Source organism: Hibiscus syriacus, unplaced genomic scaffold (genome assembly GCF_006381635.1).
Source record: "Hibiscus syriacus cultivar Baekdansim isolate YM2019G1 unplaced genomic scaffold, ASM638163v2 tig00111715_pilon, whole genome shotgun sequence".
In the NCBI taxonomy this organism is placed as follows: Eukaryota; Viridiplantae; Streptophyta; class Magnoliopsida; order Malvales; family Malvaceae; genus Hibiscus; species Hibiscus syriacus.
In genome coordinates, this window is record NW_024063160.1 from 365,509 (window position 1) to 388,891 (window position 23,383).

The window sequence follows — 23,383 nt, forward strand, 5'->3', positions numbered from 1 at the left end:
GGGAAGGACTTGTCCTAATACTCAAGGTACGAGAGGACGTGGTGGTCAGCAGTGGCGCATGCACTAAGCAATGTGTCAGGAAAAAAAATATAATTTTTGCTTACACATTATTTTTAAAGAAAGATAATTAAAATTTTGTACCTATTCTTAAATTTTTAAATCCGCCACGGGTGGTCAGCCCCGTTTTAGTGCCAGCTGTGTGGCAAGCTCGGCCACCTACGATCGTTGTTGGTACATGTTTGGTAAGTCTTTTTCGGGTGTGGGGCTATGGGGGTTGTGAATGATGGTTCGAGTCATTCCACGACTCCTTTGATGAATGTGTGTCGTTACAATTCCACTGCTTCCGGTCACTCTGTGGTTTTGTTGGGGAAAGAGCAGCTTGGGCAACGTTTGTTGGTGAATGTAACCGTGGGTTTGGTTTTCTCGGTTGAGTGAAGATCTACAAGCGTCGTGGTGTGTTGACTCTGGGGCGACACATCATATCGCAACTGATGCAACACTTGTTGAGGATAGTGCTACGTTTCAAGGCACGAGTAAGCTTATTGTCGGTGACGGTAAAGGATTACGTATTGTAGTGTTAGTTGTTCTAGCTTAACTGAAGGGGAGATTTTTTCCTTTTTTTTGGTTTATACCAAAAGTCCCACGTAACGGAAGATCTTTCTTTCCAGTGTTGTTCCCTATTCTTTTTGCATTTTTTTCTTACTTTTTGTTCTGGATTTTGAACTCTGCTGATGGGGATGTTGTAGGGAGTGGACGGGAATGGGGTTAAAAGCCTAAAAGGTCATTTCTACCCAATTCGTATGGATTCTTGTTGTTAGTGTTTCACGAGGCCCCATTTCCCATTGATAATTTCTTTACCCCTTGATTACAATGTAAGTACCAAGTAAGTTGCTTCTTATCGTTTTCGAAGTCAATATTTTTACAAGTGAAGGTGTAAACGTGGATTCTTTGCTTTGTGTATTGTAAAAGAGTGTAAAAAGAAAGTCTTTTAACAAAAGAACACACCACATTATGGGTTCCGTTGTTGAAGAGGTCAAAGCTGGAGTTTTGGTTAATGGATGGGCAGAGATCACTCTGCTTGAGCAAATGAAGTTATTGAAAGAAACGCAACATCAGTCTGGTTTGTGTTTCTTCGTCTAGTTATTGAAATTTTGTCTTTTGCTCATGTGTTAAAAGACGAGACAATTAGCGTCGAGCTTTTATACTATGGTCTATGCAGGCATCTACTTACTTTCTTGATCCACATTGGGTTCAAGCATGGTTCTTTTTTTAATACATTTACTTTCCTGTTTCCAGAATAAAACAAGGATATGTTAGTCGTTGGATGGCCTTAATAGAGACCAATTTAAAGTCTTCGACATTACAATGTCTAATCTCTGTTGAAACATGTATGGCATCTTATGGGATTTGCTTTTTTGATGAATAGCAGGGACCAGGAAGGATATAAAGTCGGAATTATGGCATGCCTGCGCAGGTCCACTTGTTTCATTGCCTCAGGTAGGGAGTCTTGTTTATTACTTCCCTCAAGGACACAGTGAACAGGTTTGCACTTATTTCTCGCACTTGATATTTGCCTCCAGCAAGATAAGACCAGCTCTTTTTCCCCTAGCTTTTCTACCTATTGGATTCTTTTCCTTGATTTTTTTACCCTCGCTTGTTTATTAACACAAATGGGACACTAGTAGAATCAGAAAAAGGAATAAGTCGACCTGGGGAAACAAGTCTTTGATATTTGAGTAGTTAACTTGGGATTAACATAATGAAACCTTAGCATGCACGGCGGCTGTTGTAGTCTTCCTCTTCATTTGCAGTTTGGGCTCATTTAATTCTGATGACAGTGGAGAATGATAAATTCCCATTTTCCTGTAAATGAGGAGCATATCCACATACTGCACTGGATGCATCATTTGGATTGCAAAATTGACATATTAGGCTTCTGCTACCGGTTTATTTTGAGATGGAACTTGGAAGGAGTGTGTGCCAATATCGTGCCCTATTGTATTATACTAATAAATAATACCAGAGAGGCTAGAACTCGGTGCCAATGGTTGTTTTTTGCATAATCACGAACCAGAAGACTAAGTTTGTTTTTTGAGCAGGTATCCATGTCCACAAAAAGAATGATGACCTCTCAAGTTCCCAACTACCCAAATCTTCCATCTCAGTTGATGTGCCAAGTTCACAATGCTACACCATGTAGTATGTGATTTATTTATTTATGTTTCATAGAGACATGTATGTCACTTAAGCTTAGAAATGATATTTGCTATCTTTTCATAAATAAACCTTCCTGTTACATCTTTGCGATAATGACAGGCAGACAGAGATACAGATGAGATTTATGCTCAATGAGACTTCAACCAGTGAACTCTGTGAGATTATCTAATGTGACATATTTATATATATGAAACTCTTACTAATATCCTAGATAGTAAATGTTAAAAAAAAATTATACCATTAAGATAAGCCGCTAGCCTTGAATATTTGACACTATTCTCATTCATAAGTTTTCAATTGATTAGGAAAAAGAAGTGTTTCATATACCAGACTTTGGAGTAAACCCCAGAAAGCATCGAAATGAATTTTTTTGCAAAACTTTGACGGCAAGTGATAAAAGTACAGACGGTGGTTTTTCAGTGCCACGCAGAAGCAGAGAAGCTCTTTCCTCGGTACCATTAGTGAAATCACATTACTACCTTTTTTTCACGATGATACCTGGACTTTTCGCTATATATACCGTGGTGAGTGTTTCAACTATTTACGTTCTGTTTCAGAAAGCAATCTATTAGAACTACAAAATTTGTTGAAAATAAAATTCACGTTATTGTAATGTCTACCTAGTGAATTTATTAAAAACATATTGACAATGTGAACAAGATTTTGAGAATCATGCATGTTGTTTTATGCAGGGAAGCCAAAGCGACATCTTCTTACAACTGGTGGAGTTCGTTTGTTGGATCAAAAAAGCTTAGGGCAGGGGATTCTTTCTTTTTATCAGGTATGCTATTCACTTGCTGCACTTTTTTGAGCTATACACTTGCATTGCATTTGTTTGATGCAACACATTTTTATACTAAATTCACGGTTCTCTTACTGTTGCAAGGGATGAGAAATCACAGTTATTGGTGGGTGTTAGGCATGCAAATTGTCAGCAAACAACAATGTCATTATCAGTTCTATCTCCCGATAGCATGCACATTGGAGTCCTTGCTGCTGCTGCTCACGCTGCTGCAAATAGAAGCCCATTCACGATTTTCTATAATCCAAGGTGCCTTAATAGCATTTGCATCCTACATTTTCCTCTTTTCTACTCTTCAAGGTTCCTTTGTCTATTTCTTCACACTGCTCTCTCATCCTTCTTTTTGTAGAGGCTACCCTTCAGAATTTGTCATCCCTGTGGCTAAATACTATAACTCTGTTTATGGATCTCAAGTCTCGATTGGTATGAGGTTTGGAATGATGTTTGAAACAAAAGAAACCCGGAAACATAGGTAAATCTCCACTAGTTTCAAATGCTACTGAAATTTGGGTTATAAAGATCATTGAGGCTGTCAAGGCACTACTGATGAAGCATATGTTGGATTGTCAAATCTTTCCCACACTTTTCCACAAAGGGAAATAGAAATACTATAGGAGTATTTCATGTTGTTTCTTGACAATGTATGATAATAAAGTTTTTGTAAATTGAAGTCTAGCATATATCCAATACATATCAGACTATCGATATATCTGTAAATATTTCTCAATTTTCTGCAGATATATGGGTACAATAGTTGACAATAGTGACTTGGATCCTCTGAGATGGCCTGGCTCAAACTGGAGAAACCTTCAGGTTCTTTCATTGAACTGAATAGTGTTTGTTGCAACAAGATTCTTGGCTTCATAATGAACTTATATCCTTTCTTTAAACAGGTTGAGTGGGATGAGCCTGGATGTAACAACAAACAGAATAGGATCAGCGCATGGGAAGTTGAAACTCCTCAAAACCTCTTTATTTTTCCTTATAGAACTTCAGGTCCCAAATAGCCACAACATCACGGAATTTTGGGTAAGCTTATGTTTGTTATGCAGAGTAGTGTGGGAACATTTTTAGGTACTTATATAGTCCTTTTTTTGTGTGTTCAACAGGAACTGAATCTGAATGGGGAAACTTGATCAAAAGGCCCTTCCTCCAGTTCCCTGGAAATGGACATGGGAGTCTTCCATATTTGATCACAAACTCATGTTCCAAACAGCTGATGAAGATAATGCTGAGCCCTCAGCTTGTTAACCATCCTGGGACTTTTGCATCCATTTCACATATCTCCGCTGCAAAGGTATTTCCATTAGATGAGATAAAGAATATGCAGTCTACAGGCAATCAAAAACTTCCTTTCCCTAACGAGAACCATAACCCTTCCCAGTTAGCACTTGACCAACCTGATCCCACAAATATGCAAAAAAATCATGCTAATGGCCATGGAACCCACATCCTGTAAACAAGTTTGAAGGCCAAACACAAGCTAGGAGCAACATCAGAATATAATGAGGATAAACTTCCTTTCCCTAACGAGAGCCAGACTGCATCCCAATTGCAGCACAACCTATGTACAATTCAGTCACAGTTGAACTCACCGATCCTCCAAGCTCATCATGTGCAGGTAGCGCAACATGATAGTAGTAGTTTAAGCTGCTTTCTTCCTTTCTTAGACACTGATGAATGGACGTCACTCCTTTCCTCTGAAGATTGTCTTTCCGGCATCTATAGATCACCTGGTCCTGTACCACTGGTTGGGTTACAGGACTCTTCAACTGCCTCCCATGAAGCAACTAATTCTTCTTTAACTACTGGGAGTTGGGATGCATTGAATTATCAGCCGTCTGATTGTAGGCTTTCATCCCAAGCAGACCAATTATGTTTATTCACTAAGCAAAACCTATACAGTCTTAATTCTGGTGAGACAAGAAATTTGTTCGATGACAGCAATAATAGAAGTGGGATATACATCTGCCTTAACGTCGATGTTAGTAATGGTGGTAGAACAGTGATTGATCCTTCCATTTCTAGCGTCGTGGATGAGTTGTGCTTATTTAAGGATGTTGAGTTTCAAAATCCTTCAGATAGTCTGGTTGGAAACTTTAGCTGTAATCAGGATGTTCAGTCTCAGATTACCTCTACAAGCCTTGCAGCTCGGGATTTCAATCGACAAGACACCAGACAACTCAGCTGTCACATCATTAAGCAATGTTGATATTGAGGTCTGAGGAGAGTGGCCTTCTACAGAATATTTCGTGGCAGCAAATCACACAGCGCCTGAGAGCATATACAAAGGTATGGTATGAACTTGATTTTTGGATATGACAATGTTGAGGTATCCAATGGAGTTGTGGGCAGACTGCATTGCTCCATACTTCCATTTTGTGTTTTCACGGGACATTGAAATTTCTTTAGTGGCCCTCACTCCTGTTAATTTTGTAACTTGTTTTGTGTCTGGCTGACAGGTTCAGAAGGCAGGATCCATTGGAAGGTCCATTGATGTCACTAGTTTTAAGAACTATGATGAACTAATCTCCGCTATTGAATGCATGTTTGGACTTAAGGGACTGCTTGAGGATCCCAAAGGATCGGGGTGGAAATTGGTATACGTGGATTATGAAAATGATGTTCTACTTGTCGGGGATGATCCTTGAGAGTAAGTATAAATATTCATCTCCTTTGTTAATTACACAGGCTTCCACTGTCTGGATGTTTTGAGTGTTACTAATTATTGTTTTGTCACACAAGTACACCATTAACAGTGTCAAAATCACAACTTGTAATGGCTACGATTTTGTGTGCAGAGAATCTGTGGGGTGTGTTCGCTGCATTAGAATTCTATCCCTTACAGAAGTAAAGCGGATGAGCGAGGAGGGGATTAAGCTTCTCAACAGTGCTGCCTTGCAGGGAACCAATGGCTGCAGTTCTGAAGGTTGCAATGCCAAGAATGAACAGTAAAGATTAACCAAGAACAAGGGTACTTCATTGTTTATTAGGAGTTGAAAACTGACACGAGTAGAATCAAATATAATATTGCTGGCGGTTCATACGATCCCATTAGTACGCCTACAGCCTCAGCTTCCGTTCGGATGCTCTTTTTAGCTTTTCCTTTGCACATGTGATGTACTGAATCAAAATATATTTATTAGCACCACATGAACTTGATGCAAATAGTATTGTGCACGAAAACAAAAATAGCAGCTGGATGCAAGAAGTAAACCCAAAAATGAAATGCTGCTTTTAAAGACGAATAACCGCAATAGTTTTTGATTTATCAAGTTCGGTCGCCATGGCAAGAAAGGGAACCCAAACCAACGGCAGTTATGGAATAAACCGTAGTGCTGCCGCCGCAGTACGCTTTTTCTAAGTGAAAAATGGCACACTAGTATTTTCAAACTGCTTATCTCTCTCATCCATTTTTATTCTCTTAGCATTAGGTACGTCCGAGTTGTTACTGACCCTGTTCTGGGATGATATAATATGTTGGAATGCACAATTGGCGCCATTTCTGCATCCCCTGGCACTGTTAAAGTAACTACAAGTCTTCATTACCCTCGGCTTCAGATCTCTTGCTTTTGGATTATTTGTTGGTTGTTGGTTTGGTCTTGGCAGCTGATTGTATCGGTAATTCAGATTCTGGGATGGTCCTCGTCTTTCTCCTCCGTGTTGTTGAATCAAGTTCTTGTAATAGTTTACATCCTTCTTCTGAGGAAATTCCGAGGCAGGTGAAAGTGAAGCTGGGTGGACACTGGGAATAGGACCTTGTTTATTTGAGGGCCCAACACCAACCCTATTCGACTCAGCATAATGTGCTCCACTTGAAGTAGTTTCCATAGATGCTATACCATTTTCTATTCTATTGGTGCTGGGAGATGGGTCAGATATATTTACGTGTGGATATGGATAGGAAGAAGGTACCAGCGGGGATGCTGATCTAGGTAAGTTTTGAGCACCTGAAGCCGCTCCATAATCTGTCACTAGTTTTTCAATTAATTGCGGGTTGCTGATAATTTTGACGAGCAAGTCAGGATCAATCATGTTTCCACATTCATTGCTTTGGTTAGTAGCTCTTAAGGCAGCAGTTGTAGCGGCCGCTACTCCGGACTCAACATTAAGTACCATTCCAGTCGATGGACTCTCCTCTGCAGAAGCACTTGAAACACTTGGCTGTGAACTAATGGGGGCGCCGAATGGTGCTAGAACATCAGATAGTGTTTCAATTGCTGTATCTTCATCTTCAATAGGAGTGATGGGTATTTGAGGAGTTAGATGATCATCATAGTGACAGTTTTCTATGTCTGCCGAAACGCAAGGGCTGTAGAATGAGAAGAAAAGTTAGGCTCATGGAGAAGTAAAACATGAAAGAAATTTATGAGAAAACCCTAAACCACTCCATTAACTATATAAAAGAGTATCAGACCTTGTCGGAATTGAAGATGGGCGAGGATAAACAGCTTCAAGTACTCTCACTTCTCTCTGATTTTGAGTCTCAACCTCTTTACTTTCCTCCCCAGCGACCACTTGCCAATTGAAGTCCAATGCAAACTGTGACAATGCAATTTCAACTTTTATAGAAATGCCGGCAAATCAAATTAAAATGGAAATGACAAGAAAAGAAGTCATCAGAACAGTTACTCTGTGAGGACATCTCCATTTAATGACAGGGTTTTCCGGCAAGTTAACATGCATATGATGAGACTGAGCTCCTTCAAAGCCAGGAGGCAGAAAGTCATCCGCAGCTGCCCCATTCAAATGTGATGCAGAGTAGGTTTTTGCTTGGAGGTGATCTTGGGTGCTCAATCCAACTTGTGAAGGTGGTTCCTCCGTCAGAAAGAGCTTTATCTGTAATGGAATTTATATTTTATGTTAAGGATCTTAAATAAAACGCTTTCCACCAAATGAACTGATGAAAAGAATTTATAAGCCGGAGATTTCCTCTTTTGCTTTAACTTTCACATCATAAATATTGGCAACAAAATGAAAGAATCGGCAACAATAAACCATGGCATTCTATGATTCTAGTATGTGAAAATTACTCTATCATTTCTGCGAGTTATAAAAAAATCTTAATTTCTCACAGATAATTACCTGAAGACTAAATGTTGACAACAGAGAAAAAGAATTAGCTGAGACTAATTACATCTTGAGGTGAATTCAGATGCTAATCCTAGTAAGTTTCGCGTAATACTTATAAAATAGGAAGCACCACAAATCTGGTATTAGTTACTGAACTAGGGCTAAGCAAAAATACGAATGAATCGTCGTTCGTTCGATTATCATCAATATTAAGTTGGTTTTAATTTGATATTTTAAAAAGTCAGAACATTAAATAAATGCAAATATCCTAAACCAAACAGAACCAATATTATCCCCATGCTCAACTAGGTTTAGTCCCTGAAAACAGGCACCTACATCTATTGGAGATGAACTCACCCTATGGATAGGAAAAATCTACAGTTCTTCACTCTCAATACTTAACCCGTGAGCAAGCAAAGTTGGCTCACTTCCTTTCTTACTAGCATAACAACATTGAAGTAGATTGCCACTTTTAGACTTTATTCACAGAGACCTCTGCCTGAGGACATTTCAGAATCTTACCTCAAAGCCGAGAAAAATTATTTCATGTTAGTTCAGAACTTCATACATCTAAGAATTAGAGATACTAAAACTGTAGATTCATTCAAATTATTTAGCTGTCTGGATGCATAAGAAATTTTGGAAAAACAATTAACTATCCTAAATGAAAAGGCATATGCATATATATTAAAAAAGACAGACCACAAGTTGTGAGCTTTCTGATAATTAGAAGCTAAAGCGATTTGACATTCATAAACTTAATGTGCATCCCAATCAAATTCCATGGAGATCTTATTGTGGAGCAAATTTTTATGTTTTATAGAGGTCTGCACTCTGCACGGTGAAGATGATATGAAATAGGAATGCATTTCTGAAACAAAGCATCATGAATTGACAAGCCGGGATCTTCAGCGATTCTGAACCAGCTAAAAATCAAATTATTTTACCATTACCGTCCCCACATATTTGTGTCTAAGTAGCATGACAAACTTCCTGCCTCTATTGCCTGATTTATTCCCATAAAAGCAGTTCGAAAAAGGTATAGACACTAAATTAGCCATAAATACCACGGAAAAAGGAAATGAGGAACAAAAGAAGCTCATCATTTATTGCACAAAATGAAAAATATATTCAGAATCAACTCAAGAATACTAAAATCAACTAAATTAACTTCAAATGCAATTGGAAATAGTGTAGGAGATGAAAATGAAATGAAAAAGAATCTAAAAACAAAACAAGGGCTCACATAGCGTCATTCCCATTTTTAATTTTATTTTTTTGCACCATATGACTTCAATTCTCTACCTCCTTTTTCATTTCTCTATTTCAAATGAAACGGAGCTCAAAATTTAGGAACTCCGAAAGTAAAATTGCTACTTTTACCTGACAAAGACTAACATCCGGGGCCCAGGAAATCATGTTCGATTTGCGCATTCCTCGCATATTTACAGATCGAAAAAAATACAATATTGTATTAAATTGAAAGATAAAAATCCTTCAAAAGTCCTCCTTTTCCGGCTTCGATTCGGGTAAAAATGTTATAGTCCAATTCCCGAAACCACTTATTTTAGGGTTCTATCGATTGGAACCCAAATTCAACCACTGATGTCGCAGAAAGTAAACTTTGTCTCAGCTTTTCAATCAACTTGCCTGTTTCGAAAACCCTAATTTTAAGATTAAAAAAAAAACTGGTTATATAAGTTTTCGATACAGAGAGATCCAAGGCAACCCTAGATCCTCTGCGTTTTTATTTGCGTCGCATTTCTCCTACCTTATTTTTCCCTATCTATTCTACTTTCTTTTCCTTTTCGCTCTTCCTTCTAGGCTTCTGTTCTGTACTGGGGATCCAGTTGAGTGAGCGCTTGCAGACGCTGTCTTTTGACGCGCGTAAGTGGAGGGGAAGTTCAGGCCTCAGGGATTGTGACGTTGCGAACACGCGCTCCAAATGCAAGTACGGTTAAAAACATTTGAACGATGAAATGGCATTTGCTGAAAAACGTCGTGGTTTGGCATCGTCAACACCCAGTGTATGCTTTACTTTGTCATCAGAATTCTGCCAACGAGGCTTCCGCTTACTATTGCTTTCAAGGACTGATACGTAAGATCCATGCTTTTCTTGTTTTGAGCCTCTTGGTTCAGTTCTGTATATTTTCAACAACAATTTCATTCTGGGATTAAATAGAAACTTTAAACACAAGTCAATTTGACCCTCAGGTTTGATAAATTTAATCAAATTAATCCTTCCATTTTTTCCAATCAAATTGATCCATGAACGTTTTCCCCATCAAAATGCGCTTTGAACTTGGCAAATTCAATTAAATTGTCCTCTAGACTTTGAAAACGTGATAAAATGATCCAACTTGTTAATCTTAAGCGCAATTTTATGCTTGTAATTTATACTTCCATAGGGAAATTTGATCAACTTATAACTGAGCTCTCCACTTTACATTACAGCAGCAGTGTCTCAAACTCCGAATAGACATCCCAAAAACATGTTATAACAAACCCGAATAATATCACACCTCGCACTTTTGAACAAAACAGACGAGCAGACCTCCCAGAAGTAAAGCTTAGAACCAAACATTAGTAATATCAATGGTTTTGGTACTAGAAATATACAAGAAAATGTTTACTCCACTATATATATATATCCCCCCATGCCAAGCACTAGATGGTTTGTCAAGAATCAACATAAGTGGCGAAATGATGAGGTACTATGGCATATGGTTGCTCCTAATAACCCGTCACCTTTGCCATCTCTCTGTAACATACAAGATAATCAGGGGAAAGGCCAGAAATGTTTATTAGGCCTGAAATTGAATTATAGTTTTTTATGGGAATCAAAATGTAATTTTAAATACTAGCAGGTATTTGCTTGATTGAATGATAAATGAAATTCAACTGCCCAAAAAGAAAAGGATAATGATAATACAATGCATAGAATTTGTACCATGCATAGAACTCTGCCTTCCATTAGCAGCAGGTAAGGAATGTCTCTTCTTAATATAAATGTCTCTTCTTAATATAAATGTCTCTGTCCTGCACATCTGGACTGGATCTTGGTGAGTTCTTTGCATTAACCTTAGCTCTGGCAGATTCCGTGGCATGCATGAAATGGGGAAGAGAATTGCTGCTGTTACTATCTCTCGGCTCATCATCAATGTTCTCAGGTCTTGTTGAGCCTAAAGAATTGTGAATCTTTGCATTTTTCTGATCCTCGGGCAATTGTTCCATACTACTACTTGCTCCACTATCATAAGCTGGAGTTGATGGAGAACTCTTGGCAGCAGACAAGGCTTGCGCTTTTGACTGCTCTTGTTCTTTTTCTTGTTAGCTTTCACTGATACCTCACTAGAAGGTGTTCCTTGGGATTCTGGAACAATCATATGGCTCCCGGGAGAGGCTTCTGGGGATAATCTGTATGCTTGATTACCCATTTCAGAATCCAATTCTCTCTGCACATCAGGTGTGCCTTTTGGTGGCTCCTGCCCTACTCGAGGGGAGTCCACAACAATTAAATTCGCCGATGCACCTTTAGCATCATCCTGTTTTTTTGGGCTGATCAGCAATAGGTAGAGAGAGAGCAGGCATTGTGATTGCACTTGTATTGTTTTCTTTAACATCCACATCCTTAATAGTGTTAGAATTGGGAATTTCTTGCTCAGAAACTTTGGCTCCATGTTCATATCCTATGGTTCCTACTTCTGATCTACCAGATGAATCGCAAGTGGAAGTAATAGAAAGTTCAGTCCCATATTCAGATCCACCGTATGGAACCCTCCTTTCATTGAGGACTGCATTTTTCTGAGATGCTTGGTCCCTTTGACTTGCTTACTGTATCTGCCCCAGATGACAGTTTACCCAAGTTTGATTCAACTTCAATGTCTTGGTGGGATGACTCAATTGATCTACATGAATTGGCTGTTGAACTCAAGACCTCAAACTTTGTTTGTGCAGCAATAAATGCAGGATTACTCGCCTTTCTTGATCCAAATACATATTTCTTTACCACCATCTCCAGTTGTTCAGAAGTAAAACTTTCTGTAGAACGATTGGATTGTTCACTCTCTATTTCTGATGAAACCAAATTCTCCCTTGCTCCAGTTTTTGGTTCATTTGACTCAGGTATCACTTCGGGTGGAACTGTTGCAGTAATCGGGAGTCACAATAGTCACTTTTCTCTGTTTCTGGTTGTTCAATAGGTAATTCGGTCGTTGAAACATTTTTAAATGATGGCACAGACATCCACCTCTCCAACCAGCTCCAAGCAGAGGTTGGTTTCGATGGATCACATTTGAAGAGGATAGGTTTGGTCTTGTGTGTTGAGTCGATCAGCTGCAATCAGAGCAAATTCTAAGTACAGTTGGGTAGACATAGTTTGAGAGCCAGATGTCGGCACAAAGTTTTTTCTTTCAAATGAAGCCAAAGAATGTCGACTTAACATACCTGACGAGCAAACCTATTGCAAAGCAGCTTCTCTATGGAAGTGTAAGTTGCATTATGTTTTATTGCTGATATTCCCTGCTTCAGGAAAAAACCAAGAATCGCGAGGAAAACTATAAAAAAAAATAGAAATTACTGAAAGAAATATATTGCTCAAAATCCCTAAACATACTGTTCTTTATATATTTCTAGATGATTTATGTTGTAATATACAAAGTGTAACTAATTAAACAAACATCAGAACATCACGGCGGTAGGAACATTAGCCTGTAATTTCTGAATATGTCTTTCCATTGCGTATTCAGTGATACCCCTCATTGTATGCCTTTCCACTGCTTGTTTGCCCATATGCAAATATGCTTGCTGAAGGAGAAACAAAACACAATTTGTGGAGACATTTTCTCTCGATTATATAGTTATAGACACAACGAACAGGGAACAAAGAGTACTTACAATTGATGCCCTCGAGTACTGAGAGCGCAATATGTTTGGCTACTTCCTCATACACTTGAGCTGTATCGCATTCACCGTCAAACACTCTGTCTGTTTGCAACAAAATTGGCAACCCAAAAAGAAAAGTAATACAATGATTGAAGACGATCTCAAGTCTCAAATGGGCAAAATGAAAACAGAAGCAAGTGAATTTGGAGATGGTTACCAAATGTGCAGGCGGCAGGGAACATGGAGCGTTCCAGCAAACTATGCTTGAAAACGATGGTGTGATTGTTAGGGCATTACCAATCACATATACGATTCCTTGCCTTATCATTCTGTGGCCTTAATCTAATGGAAACGAAAATTTTCTCTCCTTGTTCTTGGATTTGCCACTCTTCGCCCATTGTCTCTTATCCTAAGTTATTTTTTTCGTCTGCAATTTGTATCTCTTTATTTCAAGGCAACCGGAACCATGCCAAAAAATTCTTCAAGCTCACCGTGATGGAGGATAGAAAATATGAGCTTTTATCCCCAAATGTTGCTCCAACGAAACTCGGCTTAATTTTCAAATCAAAACTGAAGAAATTAGCATTTACGCCAACGGTACATGAGACTAAAATATTTTGTTTGAACGTGAACAAAAAACCCAGACAATGAATGAAAATATCAAACTTTGAAATGAATGAAAAACCAAAATGCAAATGCAATGAAAAGATCAAACTTTGAAGATCTTCCCCTTGTGATGTTAAATGGAAAACAGGTAGAGAAGATGCATTAACTTGCGTGAATCAGGGAAAACGAAAACAAACTCAATTATAAAGTGAAATCTTTTCCTTTCTTCTCCTCCGTCTATCTGACGCCACACTGTGTTTTGGGAAGAGAAAGATAGCAGTAGAAGAAGAAACGTACAGCATTGCAATCCAAAATGTAGAATGTAGAATGCAAATGCAATGGCCTTTGCCTCCAACTCCGCCTTTCAAACATAACCACCGCCTACGAACCAAAATTGGATGTTCATTGTGGGGTTGCTATTTTTTTTAACCTTTAATTTCCCGCCACCCTCTCCAAATGCATTAATTTTACATTCAATACAAGTGTTATATTTTTAAGGTTTAATTATAAAATAAGTACGCAAACTATAATGTTTTTCACGATTACGGGTTTAAACTTTTTTTAAAATGATCCCGGTATTTAACGTTATAAACATTACCAAGTTAGGTGTATGGGCCGTTAATGGCATTGATTTCCTTCGTTAAGTGACATGTTTCACAATCTATTAATTGTAAAAAAATATATATATTTAAAATTTAAAAATTAAAATTATATTTAAGAAAACACATAGAAATTTCAAAATAACCCAAAAACTTTGAAAACATCTATTTCAACACCTAAACCCACGTCGGTCATCTCCCTTTGTCACCAAAGAAGCCCCACCCAACCTCCCATCCCCCCGGTGACCAAAACCCCTATGAAATCGTGATTGGTCGACAGTCAATCAATGACGAATCAACGTTTTATACCCCATAAACCCTAGGATAAAATCGCGATCCCACACGATTTCGACGGACAATCAACGTCAACTATGATAGCGTATGACTAAGAGGATGAGAAAGGTTACGTCGGCAATGGTGATCATGGCCGGAAAGGACAACGGGTTAGGGTTAAGATTTGGGGATTTTAGAGATTTTGGGGCTTTAGAGATTTTGGGGCTTTTTGTAATTTAAGAGAAATTAGGTTTTTAATATCATAATATATTTAATATATTTTTTAAAAAAATAAAATTATCATATTGTGACACGTGTCACTTAACGGAGGAAATCAATATCATTGACATCCTGGGCACCTAAAGTGGTAATGTTTGTAATGTTAGACACTGTAATCATTCAAAAAAATAGTTTAGACACCTATTCGTGAAAAGCATTATAGTTTGGACACTTATTTTATATTTAAGCCTATTTTATTCAAAATATGAAATATGTCAAATTACAATGAAGATTTACAATCCTAATTGTAAAGGAAACATATAATTAGGAGAATTTCACATAATCATTGAAATAAAACTAGCAACTTAAGATCACGTAAGGATAATACAAGGAAAGATTAAAACCTAACCAAGAGACTCGAATAAATATATATACAAATAGATCTAATCGCATCGGAAAACAAACCAAAAAAGGAAATCAAACTACTGAAAGACCACTGACAAATTGCAAATCAAACTCAAGCGACGTGAAAAGCTATCCACGAACGCATAACGGGTATATGAGGGTCCAAAACAATAAATATCAACTATATAACATATAAGAGTTATCATGATTAATCATTGTGATGTCAAATCAACCCACAAAAAAAAGATAAGTGAAAACGATCAAATGATCGAAAAACATGACAAAAGATTTCTATAAAAAAAATTAAATTTTTATATAATTTAGACATATTTTGTATTTTTAATTAATAATCTATTCTTCCCTCCTAAAATTTTATAAATTCATTTATCTTATAAAATCATTTATCTTATAAATTCATTTATCTTATAAATTCATTTATCTTATAAATTCATTTATCTTATAAATTCATCCCTCTAACATAAAATTATATGTTTGTCTTGTCTTAGTACCTTCGTTAAGGGGCTCAATACCTTGAAAACGCAACAAAGTGGCAAACTACTTATCAAAAATTTCGGTAGATGTGATCGTATCTAGTGTCTCAATAATTTAATTCTTTTAGACCTTTAGGGGGGCTTCTTATTTGTAAAAATAAAATTTAAGGATTACATTTTAAAATTTATCATAATAGAGAGATCAAAGCTCAATTTGACCTTTCTTTTTTAATATATAAATAAGATTACTAAATCTCATCAGGCAACTCTTAATCCTAAGCCACAAATATTAACGGTCTTTCTTCATTTACACTTAAAAAAGATAACAACGCCCAAAGTTCAGTTAAAATATTAATTTAATTAATTAAATACCTAATTGAAAGAAGAAAAACTTATTAGGCTCAATTATTAATTAATTTAACTAATTAAGGATGTAGCTCAAAGAAGCTAAACTTATTAGGATCGATTATTAATCAATATAGCTAATTAAGAACCTAATTCTAGATAACTAAACTTATTAGGTTCAATTATTAATTAATATAATTAAATAAGGAAAAAATTGAGAGAGACTTAACTTATTAGAACTAAATAACAAAGAAATAATGCAAAAAAGGGATCTAAATTGAATGACATGCGAGAGTGATGGACTAAACATACAAAAAGACTCTTCAACAAATTAAATTAAAAATAATTATAAAAATTATAAAAAGTCAATAAAGGATAATTTTAATAGTACGGAAGTAATATTATTTTGTCGTCGCTATTTTTTTAAAGATTTTTTAATTAGATAAATAGTTTGCAGGATTTTTAAATATTATGAATGATGTTAATATAATATTTTTACGAGATATTTTTTATTGGAAATATTAATATAATAGGTAAATGATTAGAAGGATTTTTAGATATTATGAATGATGTTCATATAATAGTTATATGATCGTTTATTAGTTAATTGTTTTAAATGGAAGAAGCAATTATTTTGTAAAAAAAATAAAAGATGCAATTAGGGATAGTTATGGGCTGGTTCATTCGAATTTAACTTAAAATAAATAATTTTTTTCATTTACAACTGACACGTTATAAGATTAGAGTTTCACTCTATTTGAAATTCGACCCAAATTTTTATGTTAAAAGTTGCATCGGATTCAATCAGACTCAATTAAAGATATATATATATATATATATATATATATATATATATATATATATATATAATAATTTTAATTCATTTTTATTAGATCAAATAATAATCTAATTAAAAAAATAAAACATCACTACAGTAAAATGGGTTTTTAGCGGCATTTTTGGCGGCGTTTTTTAAACAAACGCCGGTAAATACTTGTACTTTAGTGGCGTTTTTATATAAACGCCGCTAAATACTGTAATTTAGTGCATTTTTATATAAATGCCGCTAAATAATGTACTTTAGTGGCGTTTTAAGCACAAACGCCACTAAATGCCCGTACTTTAGTGGCGTTTCTATATAAATGCCGCTAAATACTGTTCTTTAGTGGCGTTTTAAGCACAAGCGCCGCTAAATTCTTGTACTTTAGTGGCGTCTCTATATAAATACTGCTAAATACTGTTCTTTAGTGGGATTTTAAGAACAAGCGCCGCAAAATTCTTGTACTTTAGTGGCGTTTTTGTATAAACGCCGCTAAATACTATACTTTAGTGGCGTTTTAAGTACAAACGCCGCAAAAGATCCGTAGTTTAATGGCGTTTCTGCCTCTAAATCCCCTAAAACACGCACTTGAATCCCATTAATTAAAAAAGCCCTAAAACTTTATTCTTTTTATCCTTTAGCTTTCTGTCGCTTACATCTCTCTCACTCTTATTTTTTTTATCCTTAATAGAAAATGAACCAGAGGCCAAAATCCTCCATGGCCACCCCTCCCCTCGCAACTCCGACAACCTAAGACCATTTCTAGACCTTCCAAAATCGTCTCTCTCGCAACCCCAATGCCTAAAGTCGAACCTACATCTAAGGAGAAAAAGGGAATACCTTCAATAACTTGAGGGTATCACGACTCCGACGAAGAATCAAAGGTCCTTGGCGAAGAAAAAAGTAAGGTTCTTGAGCAAGGTAAGACTTTTGGTTCATTTTTCCTTGATTTTGGTTTTCGATTGATTTAAAAAAAAACTCTCTTTTCGTTTTTTTTATGATTGATACAATTTTTGGTTCGAAACTCCCCAACACTGATGGTTACGAGATGAAACCGACGAGGCTCCACCGATGAGCGTACCTCCTCAAGTAACTTGATCCTCGTCTTTCTTCCCTTTTAAACTATCTTATTTCACATGAATGTGCGATCCATATTTTGCTTCCAGTGCTCCTATTTTTCCCATCATTCCCGTCCACTTTGGGTTCTTAAATTTTGCTTTGACTAATTGTATAGGTAGCAAGTTCTTCATCTGTGAAAGATGCGGAGGAGATTTACTTTGATTTCAGAAAGCAGTGCTTCATTTATTCTAAGGAGGAGGATACCTTTTGCAAGCTTCAATATCCTACCAAGGAAACATTTAGCTATTACCTAAAGTGTACCGGCCATGGATTTGATGCCAAAATTCTTGCTGTAATTGAAAAATGGGGATGCAATGTGTATGTTGCTATCATAATAATTTTCACACTAGCCTTTCAATTTTTTCTTTTTAATTTGACTTATCCTTGATAAATACGACTATTGAAAGTAACCTTGTTATAGTAGCTTATTGCGCTTAGCAATGGGTTAATGGTTTTGTTGTTGAATTCTTTGGAGTGTCAATATTCCTTTCCACTAATGTTTTAATTTTGTTTTTATTCTTACCTAAATTAATTTACATAGCACAAGTCTTTCCTCACTTCAATTTTCTATGATTCTTTAGACATATTAGTTGTGAACTTATGATTTCTGAACTACATTTGTAGACTATGACAATCTGGGTTATGTTCTATTTTTTATATATATTAATATGATTTTTTTATCGCTAATATTGTTACTACCACTACTATTTTAAAGCTTTTTCAGAGTTTTAGATTTATCATTCAAACTTTGGGAGTTCCAGGTGGGTGAAATTATCTGGAACTGATCTATTGCCTGGGGATGTGGTCTCCATTGGTCGCTCATCTGGTCAAAATGAAGAAGATAAGTCTGTTACAGCAGACATGCTTATACTATCTGGAAGTGCTATTGTGAATGATACCATTCTCACAGGCGAGTCTACTCTCCAATGGAAGGTGGATCTCTTCTTCTTAATTCCTTTCATGTTTTCCATTTTAATATTCAACATTGATCTCTTAGTATAAGCTATTTGATGTTTGGTTGTGTTAAATCTTTGTTGTGGAAGTTCAATTGTTGAAAGTAAACTATCTGTTGTAGAACTAACTATATTTCTCTTTAATGGTTAGTATTTCAATCTTATAAGTTTGACTTGAAAATTTTGTATTGTCTAAGGCTACTTCAGCTTTTTCCCTTAAATGTTTTCCCTATAGCTTTTGCTTTTATTTTAGATCAATTGGTTTGTATATATGTTGCACTTCATATGGGGTTGTTTTCACATTAATTCTCTCACAGAAGCTAACTAGAGAAATACATTGTTCAATATCATTTGAACAGCAACAGTTTATATGAGGCAAAACTTTTTTCCTAGGTTTCTATAGCAGGCAGGGGTATTGAGAAGAAGCTATCTTCCAAGCGTGACAATAATCATATTTTGTTTGGTGGGACTAAAATATTGCAGCACACAGCTGATAAGGTAAGTTATACCAAAATTTAGTTTTTAACATATCTCATGTTTATTCACTTCATTTATATTTCTATATTTCTAATTAGAGTCAGAGCTTCCCTCTGAGAACTCCGGATGATGGTTGCTTGGTTGTAGTTCTGCGCACTGGCTGTAGTTCTACGCGCTGGTTATGATCACTATTGTTTATAATAAACATGTTTGTCTTTCATGTACTATATGAATGTATCTTGTTTCCATGCATTTTGTGATTTTAATCATTAATTATTTTAGAAGTTTTTTTTCTTTATGAAGTTTTGGTCTAACACACTCCTCTTATATCTTATGCATTTCAGAGGAAGCGGCAATCCTGTGTAGAGGCACCATTTTGCATCGCACTTGAAACGAATGGTAGTTGTTGTTCATGTCCAGGAGGAGTTTTTCGCTTTTGTCAATGTCTATTAGCTATTGTCTTTTTTTTATTTTAATTGTTTTAATTATCTATTGTTTTGCTATTAGCTTCTTGCCAACCATACTCTATTCATAGTTCTGAATTTTAGGTGTTATTCTTGAAATGCAATAGAACTATCACAAGCATTTCTATGCCAAATCACAAGCGAAACTGATATATTTTGTTTCATTAATTTTTGAGAAATTGTATTTACAATTCACAAGTAAAGTGTATTTAGGAAGGACCAAAGCTAGTCCTTATCTTTGCTTGTGAAAGTTAAAAAAAAAAACCTACACTGCGAGTATATAGAAAATGAATTCATTCTTAATATGGTTTAGTTATTTCGAACGAAATCCATCTGCTGGAGTTTAAGAACTCTGTAAGATAAATTTGAACACTTATATTGACGTATGTTTGAAACATCATTCTATCCATTAAGTTATGACTTTGAACCTTATCATTTGAAAAACTGTGGCTAATGTGTCAACAGAGGTGTATGGCACAAATGCTTCTGCTTATTGGTCCTGGAGTTCTTATTTCGACCTTCTGTCTTGGATCTGGTTTGAAGGTATCCCACCTTTCGTGCTTAGAAATTTGATATTATAATTGTGTAATTACAATATTATATTCTCCTTACAGCTTACTTTTCCATATGAGTGGAACTGGAAAACATCATTGTTGCTTGGGTGACTTCTTAGTGCCACTGATCATGTTGCTGTTGTGGCATTGTTGAAGGATCTTGGTGCTAGCAAAAAGCTGAGCACCATAATTCAAGGAGAATCCTTGATGAATGATGGGTATTCAATTTATGGATTTATCCTTTGCTCTTTTAATTATGCTGTATAAAACACTCCATATATTACTCGATATCTCGGATTATCTGAAGTTAACATGTTATGTCATTTCATGATTTCTTTTACACATTTTATGATAAAGATGTTGTTAACTTATGTGTTCAGGACAACAATTATGGTATATCAGTTATTTTATAGAATGGTACTTGGATAGAGCTTTAGTTGGGATGCCATTATTGAATTTCTGGTCAAAGTCTCACTTAGAGCGTAAGTATCATTCATTTTCAACAACTGTGACGGGGGTAAATATGTGTAACAAATAAATAATAAAAGGGAACTTTATTACAGGCAAGTCCTCTTTGAGAAAGTAGACCTTGCATGCCTTCAAGCTTGAAACTAATCAACCACTCATTCTGTAACAACTATTTTTAAAAATTATATCTGATTATAAGGCTCTTCTCGGTTTCAATGTGGGCAGCGGTGGGAGTAGTCCTGAATATTGCAATTGATCATCCTTTTGTTATGCTTTCCATTAAGAAATGTCCAATAACTTTGAAAATGGTTGCAGACAAAGAAAAATGGGAGGAGTTGCAGAAGTTGAATCTCCAAGAAAATTTGGAATGGCTTTTAGGTCAGGAATCCAGCCAAATGGCATTTGTAGCTTATATTATATGCAGACTAATTTATTTTTCTTTCCATATGTGGACTTGAACTCAATATTTTCGAAGTAATGAACATCAAAGCTACATTACATTTAATTTTAATGTTTATAAATTTTAATTTATTTTGTTGTTAAAATTTATGGTTGTTATTTATATAAAGTTACATGATATTAAATTTAGATGATGTATAAAAAAATGAAATATGCAAAATATCAATTAATCTTAGCTAAAGAATGGTAATTAGCGGCGTTTGTATCCAAAAACGCCGCTATAGATCTGACCTTTTGCGGCGTATATGTCCAAAAACGTCGCTATAGATCTGACCTTTTGCGGCATTTGTATAAAAACACCGCTATTAATCTAACCTTTTGCGGCGTTTGTTCCAAAAACACCGCTAAATATCTAACCTTTTGCAGTGTTTGTTCCATAAACGCCGCTATAGATCTCGACCTTTTGCGGCGTTTTTGGTTCTCAAACGCCGCTAACTTTAGCGACGCTGTTTTCAGCAGCGCTTCTTGCGATGTTTTTCCAATCGCCGCAAGCGCTTTTAGTGGCGCTTAAAAATGCCACTATAGGACTAAAAAATGCCGCTAAAACTCTATTTTGTTGTAGTGCATAAAAGATATTATGATAATCATCACTAGACATATAAGGGTTCACTATAATATTTTAAATCACACAATTTACATTTTGGTTCTATTTAGGTCACCCGTCTTTACAATTTTAGTATTGATATTGACGTGTCATTATAAGATAATGACATAGCATGATTGAAAATAATTAAAATAATATCATGTTAAAATTATTATTAATTTTTTAATAGTGAATGATCAAAATAGAACCAAAATGTAAGGTTAGCTATGATTTTCAAAAAATAATTGTTGAGTGACCAAAACATAAATTTAATTACATATCATGATTGAAAAATAATTAAAATAATCTCATCATAATTTAATGTCATATCATTATTAAAAATAATTAAAAAATTATCACGTTAACATCACTATTATTTTTTAATGGTGATTGATCAAAATAAAACAAAAATGCAAGGTTAGCTATGATTTTGAAAAAATAATAGTTGAGTGACCAAAACATAAATTAAGTAATAGGCGGGTGACCAAATAGTTAGTTTACCTTAAATAAAAAACATGTATGAATTATGTTAAGAAAATTATATTGATCCATTTATTTTAGATTTAATCCATATATATAATTGTATTATATTTTTAAATTAAAAAATATATAAATTGTTTTAGATAAAAATTTTGTAATATTTATATTGGCTCGGTCTATAAATTTTTTCTGGATTCGTCATTAAACTATTATATTTAATCATTTTTTCAGTTACAAAAATATTTTTCGACCAATAAGATGTTGATGAGTCATATAAAATTATGTATTTATTTTGACAAAAAAAATAGTTTAAGGGCCTAAAGCAAAAAAAATGGTTTAGGGACTTGTTTTGATCAAAATATAGTTTAGGCACTTAAAATGGTTGCATATAATAGTTTAAGGAGTTAATTTGATTAAAAAATAGTTTAGGTACTTAAACAAAAAAATGGCATAGTCTGAGTAATTTTTTTTAGTTTAAGCCTTAATAAAACAAATGAATCACAACGAAAACCCCGACGATTTGAGTGATCTCCCAACTTGCTAGTTGTGTCACATCTCATCGTTTTCAGGTTGTCCGAGAATCAAGGAAAGCAAAATCAATGTTGGGAGTTAGGACAAGCACTAGATGAATGGTGGTGGTTAAGGGAACCGGTATAAAACTTGAGCCTCAATCTAGACCCAAGTCATTCTAGTGCACAAAACAACATCATTTTTAAGCCTTAAGAGATAAACCCAAGTCATTCTAGTGCAATCATCAACAATAGTCAAGAAAAACCTATGACCACTATGAGTAGATATCCTATAAGGACCCCATAAATCTATATGAATTAATTCAAAAGGTTTTGATGACCTAGTAGTACTGAGAGGAAATGGTAATCTGGTATGTTTTGCTAAAGGACACACAATGCAAGTATGAATAGACTTTATATCAAATTTATCAGAAACATAAGAGGACAATTTTTTCAAAGCAGAAGCAAATGCATGCCCAAATCTAGCATGCCAATTGAAATCAGAAACAGTTGGTACATGATGAACACAAGAATTAACCCCAGAACCAAACAAAGAATTAGAAATCAAACCAGTAGCTCCTTT

The 23,383-nt window shown here is 35.5% G+C and overlaps 1 protein-coding gene, 2 long non-coding RNA genes and 2 pseudogenes across 3 annotated transcripts; 3 read left to right on the forward strand and 2 right to left on the reverse strand.

Moving 5' to 3' along the window:
- The first annotated feature begins 1,011 nt into the window (after positions 1-1,011).
- On the forward strand, positions 1,012-5,974 carry LOC120168173 (annotated as a pseudogene).
- Positions 5,975-6,379: 405 nt separating this feature from the next.
- On the reverse strand, positions 6,380-9,771 carry LOC120168174 (zinc finger CCCH domain-containing protein 6-like). The gene is made up of 4 exons (XM_039176984.1): positions 9,476-9,771; positions 7,652-7,858; positions 7,437-7,561; positions 6,380-7,331 (listed from the first exon to the last, which is right to left on the reverse strand). Exons 1-4 carry the CDS (start codon positions 9,533-9,535, stop codon positions 6,380-6,382), a joined length of 1,344 nt encoding a protein of 447 aa, XP_039032915.1. The 5' UTR covers positions 9,536-9,771.
- Positions 9,772-10,825: 1,054 nt separating this feature from the next.
- LOC120168175 lies at positions 10,826-13,374 on the reverse strand (annotated as a pseudogene).
- A 5,310-nt stretch (positions 13,375-18,684) lies between these two features.
- On the forward strand, positions 18,685-19,428 carry LOC120168223. The gene is made up of 3 exons (XR_005520115.1): positions 18,685-18,786; positions 19,200-19,304; positions 19,388-19,428. It is a non-coding gene; the product is annotated as an uncharacterized LOC120168223 (long non-coding RNA).
- A 736-nt stretch (positions 19,429-20,164) lies between these two features.
- Positions 20,165-20,726, forward strand: LOC120168231. Its single transcript, XR_005520117.1, has 3 exons — positions 20,165-20,290; positions 20,362-20,519; positions 20,682-20,726. It is a non-coding gene; the product is annotated as an uncharacterized LOC120168231 (long non-coding RNA).
- Positions 20,727-23,383: the final 2,657 nt, after the last annotated feature.